Source organism: Brienomyrus brachyistius, chromosome 6, assembly GCF_023856365.1.
Source record: "Brienomyrus brachyistius isolate T26 chromosome 6, BBRACH_0.4, whole genome shotgun sequence".
NCBI lineage: Eukaryota > Metazoa > Chordata > Actinopteri > Osteoglossiformes > Mormyridae > Brienomyrus > Brienomyrus brachyistius.
Genome location: NC_064538.1, coordinates 7,781,354 through 7,796,902, shown reverse-complemented (window position 1 = coordinate 7,796,902; position 15,549 = coordinate 7,781,354). Strand labels below are relative to the sequence as shown.

Sequence of the window (15,549 nt, the reverse complement as noted above, 5' to 3'; positions counted from 1 at the left end):
GGAGGATGTTTTACGGGCTGCACCATGCGGCCTTCTTGCAGGGCCGGTGCCTTCCTGACAGCACCTCTGCACACCCCCCGCATGGCCCTCGGCACCTCGCCGCCTGCGTTCCACGCGCCTCTTTATTTATTCATCTTATTTTCTTCCCCAGCACTTGCTTGCCGGTTCCTATTCATTTCCCGCACTTTGTCAGGCGAGTGCTATTGCTGGGATGTAATCTTCCACGGTGCTCAATATTGTTTCATCTTAATTTTACTACGGAAGTTTCCAGAGCCCCAGGAAAATGACTTGGTGGTAAATTCTCCTGAAAATATGTTACTATTACTGCCTGATCGCTGTGCAATTTGCACTGTGAACTTAAGATGGGGCCTGTTTAAATCCTTCTTGCATAAAATGTGCGATATACTGAAAGCTTTTGTGTTTTCCTGCGGTATCTCAACTCCGACTGCTTTTCAAGCAGTGCACACGCAGATGCGTAACTTTTAATGATGTGTCTCTCATTTTATTTATTTCACCTTTTTTGTTAGGCCGCAAAGCTAAAAGCTAACAGCTTGCCTGGACCTCAAATTTACCCTAAGGCTAATGTCTTTAAGAGCAATTAACTACATACAGACAGTGACGCTCGGTATTCTGTTTACTCAGGAGTATATTCCCGTTCCTAAAATGTCACCAGAGCCATGGTACCTGTTCGGGGACACGGTAATCGCGTTTCAGAACAGGATATAATCATCCACAAAGCTGGTGATGACAGCCTGTACTAATCTGTTTTGCGGGTCTTTTTCAGTCCGTTCACAACCATTTCAAGCTAAATCAGGAAGACCTACGATGTTAACACCATTCTGAGCGATACACAAATACTACTACCGTAAGAATGCTAACAACGGTGATAAATGTATTACTCTCCTATAATCGTTTATGTGCTTTATTACGCAAGAAAGGATCAGGGAACACAATATTTTTTTTTTTTTTTTGTCGATGTTGCTATTTTAAACCAGACCAAAGTCACCTTTCTTGTACTTTTGCTTTGACTTACGCTGACAAGCATCTGTGGGAAGGGACCTCTGGAGTTTTCTGGCACGTTGATTGGTGGAATGACCCAGTCCCGCTTTTGCCGTCGCAGCCCACTGGAGCCCATCAGTCGTGTCCATGGAAAAGTGATGACACTGGGCTGGAGCTGGGTGGCAGGAGTTGTACTCGCTCCCTCTGCGATCTGCACCAAGGGAAGAATGACGTCAGCCAATGACTGGGCCCCTCCCCCTTCGTACCCGAGTCCGTAAGGTAGCTTCACCGAGAATCATTGTTTTTAACCGTCGACCTAATTCAGTGTGATTGCGGTAGGATGTCGCAGTGTCTTCTGGGTTCCTTTTCGTCTACTTAGCTGAAACAACAGCTCAGAAGCGAAGTCAGCAGAAATGCATCCTTTCTTCCGAGAGTACCCAGACGTACATGGGCACTGCTGTTACACTCGTAAAACAGAAAGCCTCGAGTTAGCCAGAGCCTGTAAAGTGTAATGGCCGATGTCATTTCCTGTGGGTCCATGAATATTTGGTGAAGACCACTGTTTGCACCATAGCAACAGTATTTCAGGATACAATGCTTTATCGGAACAGCCAGATTTGGACATGGCATTCACGGAGTCTCACAATCCGCTTTACACACAATCCAGCTCAGGCTGGACATTATATTAGTTCACAACTGCTCAATAGTTCAGTGCAGTGAAATAAAATAATCTGGAGCACATTTCTAGCCGGCAAGGCACATTTAGTTTTGGTCAAGGTTTCATGCAGCCTTTTCCGTGTAGTTTAAATGCACCGAATGTTAAACATGCATCCCGGACAGATTCAATCAATTTCAATGTGCAGCACGGGCTATTCAAAACGTTGGATCTGCAACCTTTTCAGTCCGCCTCTATCTTCCACCGTGGGGTCGTGACAAGCCGTCTCAGTAATAATAATTCATTATGTTCCTGGGAATTTTCATACTTCCTAAACCGCTGCAATTTAGAGCAGGTTAAATACATCATGGGGTGAAGATAACGTGTATCTAACATTATTTCCCGGAGGGGATGCTGAATCATTTGTTTTCATGTTTCCTTTTGTCGAAAGGCAGAAAATGAATACGGATGATGTAGAGCTAAATAGGTGAACTGCAGTCGCAAGTCCCAATATGACAGATCTGTCAGAGGTATGAAAATGAGATCAGCTCGTTAATTCACAGTGCACTCCCAGAGACCCAATCACCATACATTTACATACAAAGAAGTCACACATCTGAATACTACCCTGCACCCCAACATAAAGGTGCCGGTCGTCACCAAGCACGCTGGACCCGCTACACCTCAGGCTGTTTATCCAGCACGATTCTAGTGTGATTTTCCGGCATTTTCTTTCGGTGATTCTGGGGGCGGCCTTTGGACGCTGTGCCTTAAACCTCATCAGATGCTTGTTCAGGGGAAGTGGGTCAAACCATCAAATAAAAATTGTATGAAGTGAAACATATGTGTGTGTGTGTGTGTGTGTGTTGCTGCTCTGTGTGGTTACTAGCCTGAGGATGTCAGGGGAAGTTATGAAAGTTATTTCAAGATCTCGCTGTTACTGAGGGCCTGACTCATCAGACAAGTTTCAGATGTGATGTAATGTACTTTATCTCTGTTAGTTTGAGTGTGTCCAGTATGAATGATCCCTCCTTCACCTTTCGATCATCACATGAAGGGCACTAATTTCTCGCTTTGGCTTAAACCTTCATATAATGAAAATAGTCAAATGAATTTTAGACTCAAAGCAGTTTTGTTTTTCCTGGTGACATCACTGTGTATGCAATAGCTGACCGCAGCCTTCGCTAGCAGCAGGAGCGTCCCTCGGTGGTCTTGCGGCTGGGCACCCGCGCATTCTCAATGCGCCAGAGTAAGTGGCAGTTAATCCGGCCGTTCCTGGGTGCCCAGAAAACTGCTTCCAGCCCAAATGAACATCTTTCTGAAACGCTGTTTCAATATTGTTTACAACGCATATGGTATGCCTAAAGAGGGCAAAGTCCGCCAAGCGAAATCCACATGGGCCAGCCTATGGATGCAAACGAGGCTCGTCGGCAGACGCGGCCCGGCAGATGTGAGCCAAAGCTAAGCAAACACATCCTTTTTTTTCCCTCCTGTGTAAGTTGGCTTGGCAAGTTGGGCTCCAAGCCTGTCTGTTCTAGTTGATATTGCACCTCTGATAATTCCAGCGCAGGCCACAGAATGGGGAGCAGATGTGCAGCCCCGATACAAACTCTCACGCTCCAGCTGCTCGCCGCTGCGCCTCACCGGTACCCGCGCCGAGACTGGGGACTCGCTCCGACGACTTCCTGTGGGCCGTGATGGACAGGTGGCAGGGTGAGAGAAGGAGAAGCCATGCCCGTGTGCCTGTGAGAGGGACCCAGTCCTGATCCTGGTGCCAAGCTGCATAGTAACATGTAGGAATCCCACCCGCGCTTGCTGCCTAAACACTGATAATGCACTTATCTCCATAAACAGCACCCACCCCCCCCTGCTCACCCCACCACACGTAAACACTGCTGACACATCAGATGGGCCATCTGAACAGTTCGGACGAGCCAAGATAGGAATATGGGGGCCAGCTGAAGGGATGACAGCGACATTAGCTGTCTACCGTCATCTGCTGGGCTCTCCTGAGGAAATTCAGCCTGAGCAAAGATCTGAGTCCCTCATTCGGCCGACGTGTTTTGCACAAAGAGACCGTGACACGCACATATCACGACATACCGACACTGTAACGATGTTTCTGGGAACAGAGGGCTGAGAAACATTAGAAGAAGCTGAAGGAAAAGAAAAACAGAAAGACTCTAACAAAATATCTCAAAGCCAACATATGCTTTATGTTGGCCGAGTAATATAATAAAGTCAACAGACATGCATGCTGGTGTGGCTCCCATCCTCATCTGTACTGTGAACAGGAATCAGCCAGTGTGAAATAACGCAAGCCTGCATCTCCATCTCTGAACCGGCAGAGTCCGCTGGCCTGCTACCCCCCCTCCCGCCCACCCACAGCCAGACAGGCTTTGGTACCCGTGAGGCTGTACTGTGGTCGCATCTGCAAGTGATTATTCAGCAGCTCACCACACAGATAGCCACCCCCACATTGAAATGTGCTGTTTGTGGATCCATTTCTGCTCCGTGCTTCTAGCTGGCCCAGAATTAGCCAGGGACCTTCTCAGCATTCCTCTTTTTCTTGGTCTATATGAGGCTGAATTTCTAATTCAGTATTTCCCAATCTAGTCCTCAGGGACCCACAGTCAGTCCATGTTTCTGCTCACTCCCAGTTCCCTGCCATACAGTTCATGTTTTTGCTCCCTCCCTGCCAAACCTTCCACGTTTTTGCTCCCTCCCAGCTCCCTGTCAAACGTTCCACATTTTTGCACCCTCCCAGCTCCCTACTAGTCAATCCATGTTTGCGCTCCCTTCCAGCTCCCTCCTAAATATTCCACGTTTTAGCTCCCTCCCAGCTCCTTACCAGTCAACCCACGTTTTTGCTCCCTCCCGGCTCCCTGCCAGACAGTCCATATTTTTGCTCCTTCCCTGTTCTCTACCAGTCAGTCCACGTCTCTGTGAACTGCAAAAACATGGACTCGCTGTGGGTCCCCAAGGACTGGACTGGGAAACACTGCCCTCATCCTGTCATTCTAGGAGCTTGAAAGGCTGTCATGGGATCCATCAGGTGGACATACGATAAGAAGGAGAGATTTCAGCTTTTCATTTTGTTCTTTCTTAATAAATTGTTGGACTCATATATCACTATGTGGGTATATTTCCGAGTGCTCCCTACCCTGTGCATGCAGCATTCCTGCGGGACAGTTACACCATGACCTCTGCCACTGGGAATTCACCACAGTTTTCCATGGATTTCCTTTTATAAAACCCAGGCACTTCACACTTTCGGGACGTGCCGGCATGACGAAGAGCCACAGATGCCCACAAACTGGGGCTCAGCATCTGGATTCCCAGGCGGAGGATCCTCACGTTCCCAGGCTCTGCTTCCTGTCGCCCCTGTCGCTACAGGCTGATGGAGGTTAACTGCATCCACCCACCACCCCTTTACCGTGCGGCATGAGGGCGCGTTGCTATGGGGAATTTGTGGTTTCCTGCCAAGACAATTGTGCGCTGATAAATAAGCAAACAGGAAAACAAACAAAAATAACAGAGTAAACACTGCGCCTGAGCCCAGCCGCTCTCGCAGACCTGTGCTGGATATGCCGGCTGTGCCGACAGCCAGACAGCCTGGGGTCCAGGTGGGATCCACAGTGGACAGACAACTGTGTCCTTGGGGACACATACACAGGCTGGTGGGACAGACTCCCAGCGGTGGGACAAAGACCTTGCCACTTCCCTTATTCCCGACAAGATGAGTCCTATGTCTCTCTGGTCTGGGGGATCGACTGTCCCTGCGGAGTGTCTGAGGCAAACAGCGGCCAAAGGTGGCACCGAGCCCAGAATCTTGGCAAAGCGCATAGTTCGATCTCTGTCACACTGCGGAGATGCCGGCACCCCCCCTCCCCCCTCTACCTTCGCTATGGCCAAGGGCTTTCTTTAAACCGCAAAGACTACGGAAAGAAAAGACGGAATTAATAAAACCGAGGAGGCCCAAACAACCTCTGTCTCTCTGAAGTCTATCGAGCGCACACACTAGATAACAGCCCATCACAGCCCCCCCCTCCTACCCCCCCCCCACTCCGCCGACCATAAGGCTGGAGCAAAGAAAGAGAGAGCGGCATGAAATCAATCACAAGTATTTTTAGCCTCTACCTGTGTGATGTGGTGGCTTAAATAAATAAAGCAGAGGGCCGTCAGTAAGCCCGCCATCCCCTATGGCGTAGTGCACGGTCACGGCGAGTTAGGGAGGCGGCCCAGCAACACAGATCACTTTGAACGTGGCCGCCAGAGCCGTTAAACGAAGCGTTAATTGGAATTAGGAGTGTGAGGCCTTGGCAGTGCGTGGGGCCCGTAAGCGATACCCACACTGCGTTGTTAATCAGCCAGGGTAATTCTGCGCTCCGGATACCATGAAATATTTGTCAGCTGCTTCTGTGCTCTTCTTAAACTGCACTGTGACGGCCCACTAATTGCACACTGTATGTTGCTGTTATTTAATCTGATTGCTCCAAGTGACTCCAACTCAGAGATATTTGCTTCCAAGTTGGGAAAGAAAGTTTTAATGGCTGTGACCCTTGATGACCTAGTCTGACCTTTTCCTGTGTATCCTGGTGCAGTATTATAGAGCCAGGATCTCCCTGCTGTGATATTAGTGGTCGAAGACTCCGAAATCGATTATCTTCCCTTGGTGCACATCAGTCTGAACGTCGTACATTAAGGTCTGAGAGCTGATACTTAATTCATCAACGAGACTCCCTGGAGACTGTGGGTCCCTTTTGGGAGAAGGATATGGCGTATTGAGGACACTATATAATAACAAAACAGCATTTACATCTATGTAAGAACACATTAAGGTTTTGCTTTCAGTTGATCAATTTTGTTTGCTTCCCAAACGCGGCAGAGCGGATGCCAGTGGTGCGGGGGCCGCGGGGGCTGGGGAGGCAGAGATGGGCCAAAAGAAGTTCAAACGCACTCTGTCTGGCTCCTGAGCACACAGCAGACTGCGTTAACATTAACGCCAACAGTCTGTCACCACGGCAACGCTGCTTTTCCAGATGGGAAATCAACTCAACCTTCCTCTCGGAAGACGGAGTTACAGAATGCCGGCGGAAACGAAAACGATGACAGCGAGCGTGCGCCCCAGTGGGGCTGTTGTGAGAGGGTACAGGGCCCCCCCACCCCGCCCCAGTCACCCCACTGGCAGGGCTGACTAAAGGATTTTATGGGTCCCATCTTTCTACTTATTTATCTGTTAGAGATGATATAGTAACGTCCTCCGGGCCGAATATGAGATATTAATCCATGATGGGGTCCCACAGTGACACAGACGGACCACGGGGAGCTCCATAAAGCCTGCCTAATAGGAGCAGGGCGTCTCCCAGTCACTGACACCCTCTTCGTCTCCGCTGTCGTCAGGTCACTTTGAACGTGAGGACGGCACAACGCCAGTGGGAAGGACAGAGCTGCTTCTGTCGCCTCGCTTCAGCGGGAGCGGCGCGCGGCTGGGACAAACCAAGGCGTGACCCTGAGCGTTCTGCTCCAGCCAGCATCTCAGTGTAAGACAGAACCACGCGGTACTGAGATGGTGAGAAAACCCTGAAAAGAACAAATTTGGAGGGACGAGAAGCTCCCAAGCAGCCGCGGATTTATGTCACATACTGTAAGTAGGGAAAAAAAAACACCATAACATATTAGCATTGGTTTACCTTTCTGGTTTCTGTTGCTAACACTTTACTTAATGTACTCATGAATAACGCATTTCAGATACCTTCATAATGCATTATAAATGCATTCATAAAGCATTATAAACATGGCTATAACTATAAAAAAACACATTATAACCATGCATAATATGCATTCAGCCTGCTTTATGAAGTTCTTTATGGCTTATGCTGACCATTATAATGCATCATAAAAGTTATTATAGTGCATAGATGAGTTTCATAAAGCAGTCATAAAAATGGCTATAAAGTGTTATTCCCTTTAATAAAAATGTATAGTCATGTTTATAATACTTAATGAATGCATTTATAATGCATTATGAAGGTATCTATAATGCATTATGATGACTTAATTAAAGTGTTAGCAGAGTGCTATTATGTGTTGAAGTAAATTAAGTCAGATTTTGCATAACAAGAGCTGTAACAGCCTACAGGTGCAATAACAGTTCAGGAGAGCCTGAGTTATTTTCACTTTTGTGTTGGGGGATGTGAGAGAGATGGCGGTTTGCAAGGGCGACACTTACACGCGCAGTGGGTGCAGTGGGTGGGGGCGGTGAGTATCCAGCCAAGGCCAGTTTGATGGTGGTCTCCCAGACTGGCATGTCCGGACTGCTGCGGGCTGTCACCATAAACTGCACGGGCTCCAGGAGGCTGGAGACATCTCTCTCCGCGTAGATGGAGCCGTCCTTCCGCACTTTGAAGCTTGGGTCACTGCTCTCGAACCCCACGGCCTCGTCCTCCCTGCAGCTGTCAAACTTGACTGAGGAGAGGGACCAAATTGGGGTGTAGGGGGGAGGAGACAAAAGAGGCAGAGTGTTGGAGACAAGATCAGGCAGCTGAAAAGGTCCCGGCTCTCACCGCACTGTGAAGCGGATCAGGACTCAGCTTATCATACTCTGCAGTGAATAGTACAACTACTTTCAAGTGTTCGCTGCGGACATGCTGCCTGTTTGCACAGCCACTCCTCGTCCAAATTGATTTCTCTGTTCTTTTTTATCTTTTAATTGGATGTGCAAAAAATACCATATTGATGTGCAAACCTTTCTTATAAAGTGACGTAAAAAAGAAAACAAAATGGGTCTTTGCCTCCATAGTGCTCGAGTGCTGCTGTTTGTCAAAGATTTTCAGATTATGACAAACATGATGGCATACAAAAACGGGCGCACTACAATCACAAACAGAAGAAATAAGCTTCCCAACAATGGGTAACCACAGCCGCACTGCACACTGAATGGCCCATGATGCGGAGACTCAGATCTATATTTGTGTCAAGGGATCCTTCAATTTATTAAAAGCTTTCACTTTACTGTGATGGTCAATAAAAACATATGTATGGCAGAGAGGCCATTATTACAGGGTATCATTAACACGGTTTTCTGTGGAAGCAGCTCTTCAGCACAGTTTATTAAAACGAGTAGAAGGCAACGTATTAACAAACCGAATGTCGGGGAAGGCTACCCCACGGTCGACCGCGCTTATTATTGATCAAAATTAAGAGCTAATGAACAGCACATTAGCAAGAAACCAGGACAGTGGCCTTTATCCAAACCAGAGAGAAGAGAGCAAAAAAAATGTACGCGTAACAATTTTACGCGTTAATTATTACACCATAACACACATACCTGCTATGTCCTTTACTTAAAAATGCACTTAATTTCAAGATTCCCTGTCAGAGCGATCACTCCGCTGTGCACATGCCTTGGCCAAACTCAGATCCCACTTCTCCAAACCAAAGGCAGTGAACCAAACTGAATCAACCAATAAGGATACAGGTTCAAAACTTGACAACACTGCCCCCTTCTCACATAGAGGTACCACATAGTCTCACATTGGTCTTCATTCAGCCCTTCGGCTGCCCTCCTGACAAAGGACACATGCGAGTAGGACCAGAGAGTACAAATCCAGAGCAAGGTTTTGTTTCAACCAAGTAGTTGAGTATAAAGACTCATAGTCACCGAGTTTTCAACTGGTTGGTTGAAACAAAACCTTGGTCTGGATTTGTACTTTGTGCTCCTGAACTGTCTGTAATGGATTAGTTTTGTGTGCAACTTCCCCAACACTGGTAACAGCCTTACTTCTGAATCTAAATGTCCATCCATCCATTTTCCAAACCGCTTATCCTTCTGGGTCGCGGGGGGTCCGGAGCCTATCCCGGAAGCAATGGGCACGAGGCAGGGAACAACCCAGAATGGGGGGCCAGCCCATCGCAGGGCACACTCACACACCATTCAGTCACACATGCACACCTATGGGCAATTTGGCAACTCCAATTAGCCTCAGCATGTTTTTGGACTGTGGGGGGAAACTGGAGTACCTGGAGGAAACCCCACGACGACATGGGGAGAACATGCAAACTCCACACACATGTAACCCAGGCGGAGACTCGAACCCGGGTCCCAGAGGTGTGAGGCAACAGTGCTAACCACTGCACCCCCATGCTGCCCCTGAATCTGAATGTTCGCCACAAAAAGGATCTTATCCCATTTCTGTTACCAATGTACTGTAGCAGTGCCAGAGAGGCAGTGTCCCCCAAGTGAAGGCAGCACCACTGACAGCGGTACCAACAAGCCTGCTGAGAAGGCGACCGTGACTGCAGCCATATTTACAGAGCCCATCTTTCACTTATCAAGTATTCATTGCAGGGCTCGACTGAAATATCGGTTGGCCTATAAAATCGCCTGATACTAAGATTTCACGAATTTATCGGCATCGGCGAAAAACTCACAAATAATGCACTGATAATGCCTCTCTATAAACATCTGTGATGAGAAAACAGAGCTCTCCTACTGGAGAAAATGCTGAGTAGATATGCTTCCTGCATTAAAACTCACTACTCTCTGACTTATTTGTGTTACTGCTCAGTCTGTGGTGGGCCAGGGTAGAATGTTGGTGACTATATGCGGCACAGACCGTGGGGAAATCCTTTGGCTATGAGTTTTATTTACAGAAAGCCGGATAAGAGAGGTGAGATGTGGACAACCAGCTATGGATGTAGACTTGTAGCGACAGTGAAAAGCAAATATGTAACAAAGCAACGGAAATCCAGACAAGATCAGAGCTCGTTATCAAACACAAAGTCATACATCATACAAGCGTGTTGTTAAGTGATTGTCTGGGAATGGAAGGATTGTATTATACTGTCCAAAAATGTAGGTACACCGTCCAATTACTCCTTTTCTAACAGCTATTTAAAGGCACTCTGTCCAATGAGATCACTCCCTTTCTAACACCTGTCTAAAGGCACTCTGTCCAATGAGATCACTCCCTTTCTAACACCTGTCTAAAGGCACACTGTCCAATGAGATCACTCTCTTTCTAACACCTGTCTAAAGGCACACTGTCCAATGAGATCACTCACCTTCTAACACCAGTCTAAAGGCACACTGTCCAATGAGATCACTCCCTTTCTAACACCAGTCTAAAGGTACACTGTCCAATGAGATCACTCACCTTCTAACACCAGTCTAAAGGCACACTGTCCAATGAGATCACTCCCTTTCTAACACCTGTCTAAATGCACACTGTCCAATGAGATCACTCCCTTTCTACAGTGTAACACCTGTTCTCCTTGAGATTCTTAGGTACATTTGGGAACTAATCAATTCAGCAACCAAATTTCCTGGTTGGTGCAAAGTCATATATAGTGATGCCGGTGGATGAAGAGCTGTGTCAGAAAGTGAAAGAGGCCAAGAGGTCAGTGCTCTGCACCGGCCCAGCTGACTGCTCCCATTCTGGCCGCAGAGGAGCTGTAAGCCTAGAAGACCCCGTTTTCACAAATTTTGATCTTCATGGACTTTAGCAATCTGTGTTCATACTCTGAGTGACAGCAGACAGGGGTTTTCGTTATGCCAGATTCACCGTGTTTCTGACAGATAAGCTGTATCACCCCCCCCCACCCCACACCATCCCCACCACCTCCTTCAGGGGTAGCTAAAGAAGGAGCTTTAAACTTGTGAATTTCAAATGCTATCTTGGGAAAGCTCACTCACACACGCCTTCTGTAACACAAAACCATCACAGAGGGGGAGACTGACAAGTTCACTGGTGCTTCTTCAGCTCATAACAAAGAAAGCAGTGCCTATTTATAATTTGCAAGCTATAATAAGTCACAAAATGATGCAAGGAAAAAAATGTGTAACAAACAAGGGATTTCATACACTTGTGTATCTAAAGGCACTAATGGAACCATATGTTTTGACATACACTGGATATTAATGTAAATAGGGCAAAGTCAATTAATGACCTTTTCAATATAAATTCCCCACATGAATCTCCACAACTGCAGGCCACTGAAAGCGTAGCAGCAGGACGCAGAGGCTCGGCAAGAACAAGCAAATTTGGGGACCTGAAGGCATCTTAGCGATAAAAGAGAAAGGTTACGTGAAAACCTCTTTGAGTCATCTGTCACTCAAGAAGAAATACGGCATATTTGCTCAATATTATAATGCAGTAAATGATAATACAACCTTATTAAACAGCAGCTTTTCTCTGATCACATAAACTATATACTGATTTCCTTTATCACTTGTGTGCAAAGAGTTTGCATCAGCTGATCCTCTGTTCCTGTGAAATTATCACACAGATGCTAAACATGCCCTTTGAAAGTCATTTATTCGGAATCTTTTGCCACGCCAACTTCCCCCTAAAATATGCTTGGAGTTCAATGGTATTGCCATTGAACATCTACATTACTACAGCCAAACCTTTAATGGGATTTACACTGTGTAAATAAACATAGAAATTGTTCCGAAGCAGACTAATGTCATGTCATGTCATTTTTATTTCTAAAGCATGTTTAAATAACGGAAGTATTCCAAAGTGCTGTACAACGTTAACACAATCAGAACCAAAATAAGAGGGAGGGGGCATAAATAATCACAATACAATACATCCAACAAGGACTAAAATAGCAAAATAGTGACTGTCAACAGTCAGACATAATAATAATTCAGAACTAATAGTAATTCTAAAAAAACATCCATTATTGTTTAAATGGGCCCATTAATGTTTACATATCAATTCAAAGATCTTGGTTAAAATCAGCTATAGAGAACTTAACACCCTTTCCCTTTTCCAAAAATCAACATGGACATGGAACGGCTGAAAAGGTTTGAGTAACAAAGGCAGAAAATGTAACTATGTAATTAGAAGGAAAGTAACTGGATGTACAGTAAGCGCAGGTCTGAAATACTCCAAATACCAAATGAGCAATGAACTGCCTGCACTGCAAAATTTCAGCAAAAAATGTCCTACATTTAGACCGCTGTGTATCATCATGCATGAAGCATTTCCACAGAAGAGGGCCAGCCGTCCAGGGGAAGGCAGCCTTGTTCAAATTTCTACGTCAGCTGAACAAGCGAAAGGTTGCTCCACAAGCAGACCTCTGCTCGTTTCTTGCTGGTTCTGCAGAAAGTACAGCTTTGCTTAAGACGTCCAGTTTGCATGTAGGGCGACCTATCTTTGCCAGGATTTATGATGGCTGGGAAATGCTCCCCCCCCTTTGGCGGCCACTGAGTTCCATTACTGTCTTCATAGGGACACACTACAGCTGCAGCCAGTATGCTGCCGCAAAGTGGCCCTGTCCAGTAGGGGGTGATGGTGGGAACCCAGGACCCATGAAATCAGGCATGGATATGGAATGGAGCACTAGATATGAGTATATACTGGACATGTCCCTTCAGCTGCTCTCTCTCTGCCTGCTCTCTCCTGACCCCCACTCACCGCTCTGATGGCAGCTTCCTCTCACCTGCTTTGAAACCTTCCCATCTTACATGCAAACACGCAGCAGGCATCAGCAGAGTCATTACTGATTCCCCAACTAAACTAAGGCACTATGGAATTTTACTTCTCCTTCTCCGAAACCTTCACATCCGTAGCGTTTGTTGCATTCAATTTGATGATGTCGTTCAATAATCGCTGGCGTGTCCCAGTCCCGACACGTCTCCTTGACACGCTCGTTATGCACCATGCACGCTGCTCCACGCCGTCGCATGAAATGTTCGGCCTGCCTGGCCGCCATGCCAGCTTTGTTTGCCCATCAGCATTACTTTCTTCTTTGGCGATGGGATTTCGGATTCCTGCTGCGCCGGTTTCCAGACGGGTTGGAAAGTCACCCCTGTGCGTCAGGTCGTCTGTGACGGTACACACCTGGCAAGGTGTGCGGGGGTGCCCCCTACATGCGGGGCACTGTGCCAGTCAGCCATGGCCCAGCAGTTCCTAACATCTGTGACTGCTCACATTGGCAGAACCTGTGCCACGGGGCCCCAGCGATTCCGCTCTACAGGTTGCTACTGCCCACCCCGCCTCCTTGCTCCGTTGACATGAAGAGCGGCTGCCAGATTGCGGCGTGGAGGGAGGGGGGTGGTGGGGGCGGCTGGCGGTCACTGTCAGCGTGCCGCACACCCAGAGATGCTGCTCTCTGCCATTCGAGGCCCTGCGTGTGACGGCGTGTGACTGCAGCAAATCTCCGCGGGAACACTGCGCATGTCAGGGCTCCCGGAGAAGTCACCCCCTCCCTCCCCAGCCTCACGTCTCACAGGCCTCCCGTCACGGGCCTTAAGCCTAGGCTCCCGTCATGCACAGACAAAGAGGACGCTTCAGCAAGCAGATGTCAGTGCCACCAGCGGTCGGGGCCACGAGCAGCAAAGTCTTAAGGCGGCGGCAACAATTTATTCTGTGTCTCTCAGCCTTTTTGTCTCTTTGTGTCCCCAAAAATTTCTCCTGTCTGACAAGGTAAATAGCAGTGCCTTAGTGACCCCTTTCAACCAGAAGGTGACAAACCCAGCTGTTACACACCATTTTATAAATCTGTACGGCCCGCACGGATGTCACTAAAAAGCCAACCCCCTAGTTCAGTATGCAGGAGCCGGGGCATGATGGGAAGGCACCAGCCGTCCGAGGAGGCAGGATCAGGTGCCTGTGATTCTCCAGATGATTTGCTCCAGCTGTCTCCCTTCCCTGTGGTCTCTGGATAATGGTGTGTTCTGGCTGACTTTGCCCTGCAGTAACCTAGACTGCGGCTCTGGTGCCAGGTAAGGTCTATGGCAACACGCCCTTTTCCTTCTAAAATGATATATGCAGCATATACTTGGGAAAGGAAGAAGTGAGAAATAATCAATCCCCACAAATTAGCGCTTCATCTCTTAGGCCGAACCGTCGCTTCACTTCCCTGCCTTTGAGCGGCGGGTAGAAAGCGGCTGATTATCTCTGCTGATAATTCGCCAGAGCCTGTGACACTGGGCGCTTATCCGCACAAGTGCTCTTATTGTTTTTTTTGTGTGTGTGTGTTCTCAGTGTCTCTGCCCCCCCCCCATCCCTTGGAGCTCACTCGTCCTCTGTGTGTACTGCCCACTGCTTGTGGGGGCGGGGGCGGCTCGTGTGTGTGGTGAGTGCAGGCCTGAGAGCGATTTGCCGCAGGGAAGGAGGCGCCCCGCTGGATGGGAGCTCACGCGTCCGCATGGACTGCTCCCTGGCCTTCCCAAGCCAGATCACCTCCGCAGTGGCGTCACGGCCTCGTGTTTGGACCGAGCCGCCGGGTAACTGCCCGTAAAAGGGACTCAGCTCGACCCATACGACCCAACATGTCGACGCGGTCTGGCGTTTTTACCGCAGGCATCTGTATAGCCGCCCCGAAGGACCAGCAGCACAAGTGAGTGGCACCGGCCCGTCGCACCCGGCACCTTAGATACAAGGGCGGGGGCATTTTCCCCCCCATGCTTTTCTGTTATGGCTTTTCAAGCGTGATCTTCTGGGGATGAACAGATGTGCAAACAGGTTTTTGCGGTTCCATGCAGCAGAAATGAGAGAAGTGCCAAGTAGCTGGCGGGCCTCTACGCCACTGCCGCCACCACCACCACCACCACAACAGCTTGCCCAGGGACCCCACCACCACCACCACCATGGCTCGCTTGGGGACGCCATCGCCTGCAGATGCCCGTTCCCCACCAGCGGCTGGATACACAAAGGCATTATTAAAATCCGCCCGTGAAAGGATTCACTCGCAACGCATTTCCTCAAATATCAAGTTGCTGAAGTGAATCCCTGTCACGAATCGATTCGGCAAATTTGCCAGGACCCTGAGCCGGCCTGATGGGCACACACCACCGGGACAGTGGACAAAGCAAACAATCAGGGCGAAACTTCAGCTGAAGCAAACTGCACAGCAGGGCGCCGGGCAAGCTTACCGCT

At 48.3% G+C, this 15,549-nt stretch overlaps 1 protein-coding gene across 4 annotated transcripts in view; it reads right to left on the bottom strand.

Moving 5' to 3' along the window:
• The window catches only part of LOC125745056 (cadherin-4), a 271,723-nt gene that overhangs the window by 89,628 nt on the left and 166,546 nt on the right, over positions 1-15,549 (bottom strand). For all 4 annotated transcript variants that reach the window (XM_049017475.1, XM_049017476.1, XM_049017477.1 and 1 more), the window contains 2 exons: positions 7,887-8,122; positions 1,034-1,210 (listed from right to left, as the gene is read on the bottom strand). In XM_049017475.1, coding sequence (XP_048873432.1) covers positions 1,034-1,210; positions 7,887-8,122 — 413 coding nt within the window. The remainder of the gene's footprint in view (positions 1-1,033; positions 1,211-7,886; positions 8,123-15,549) is intronic.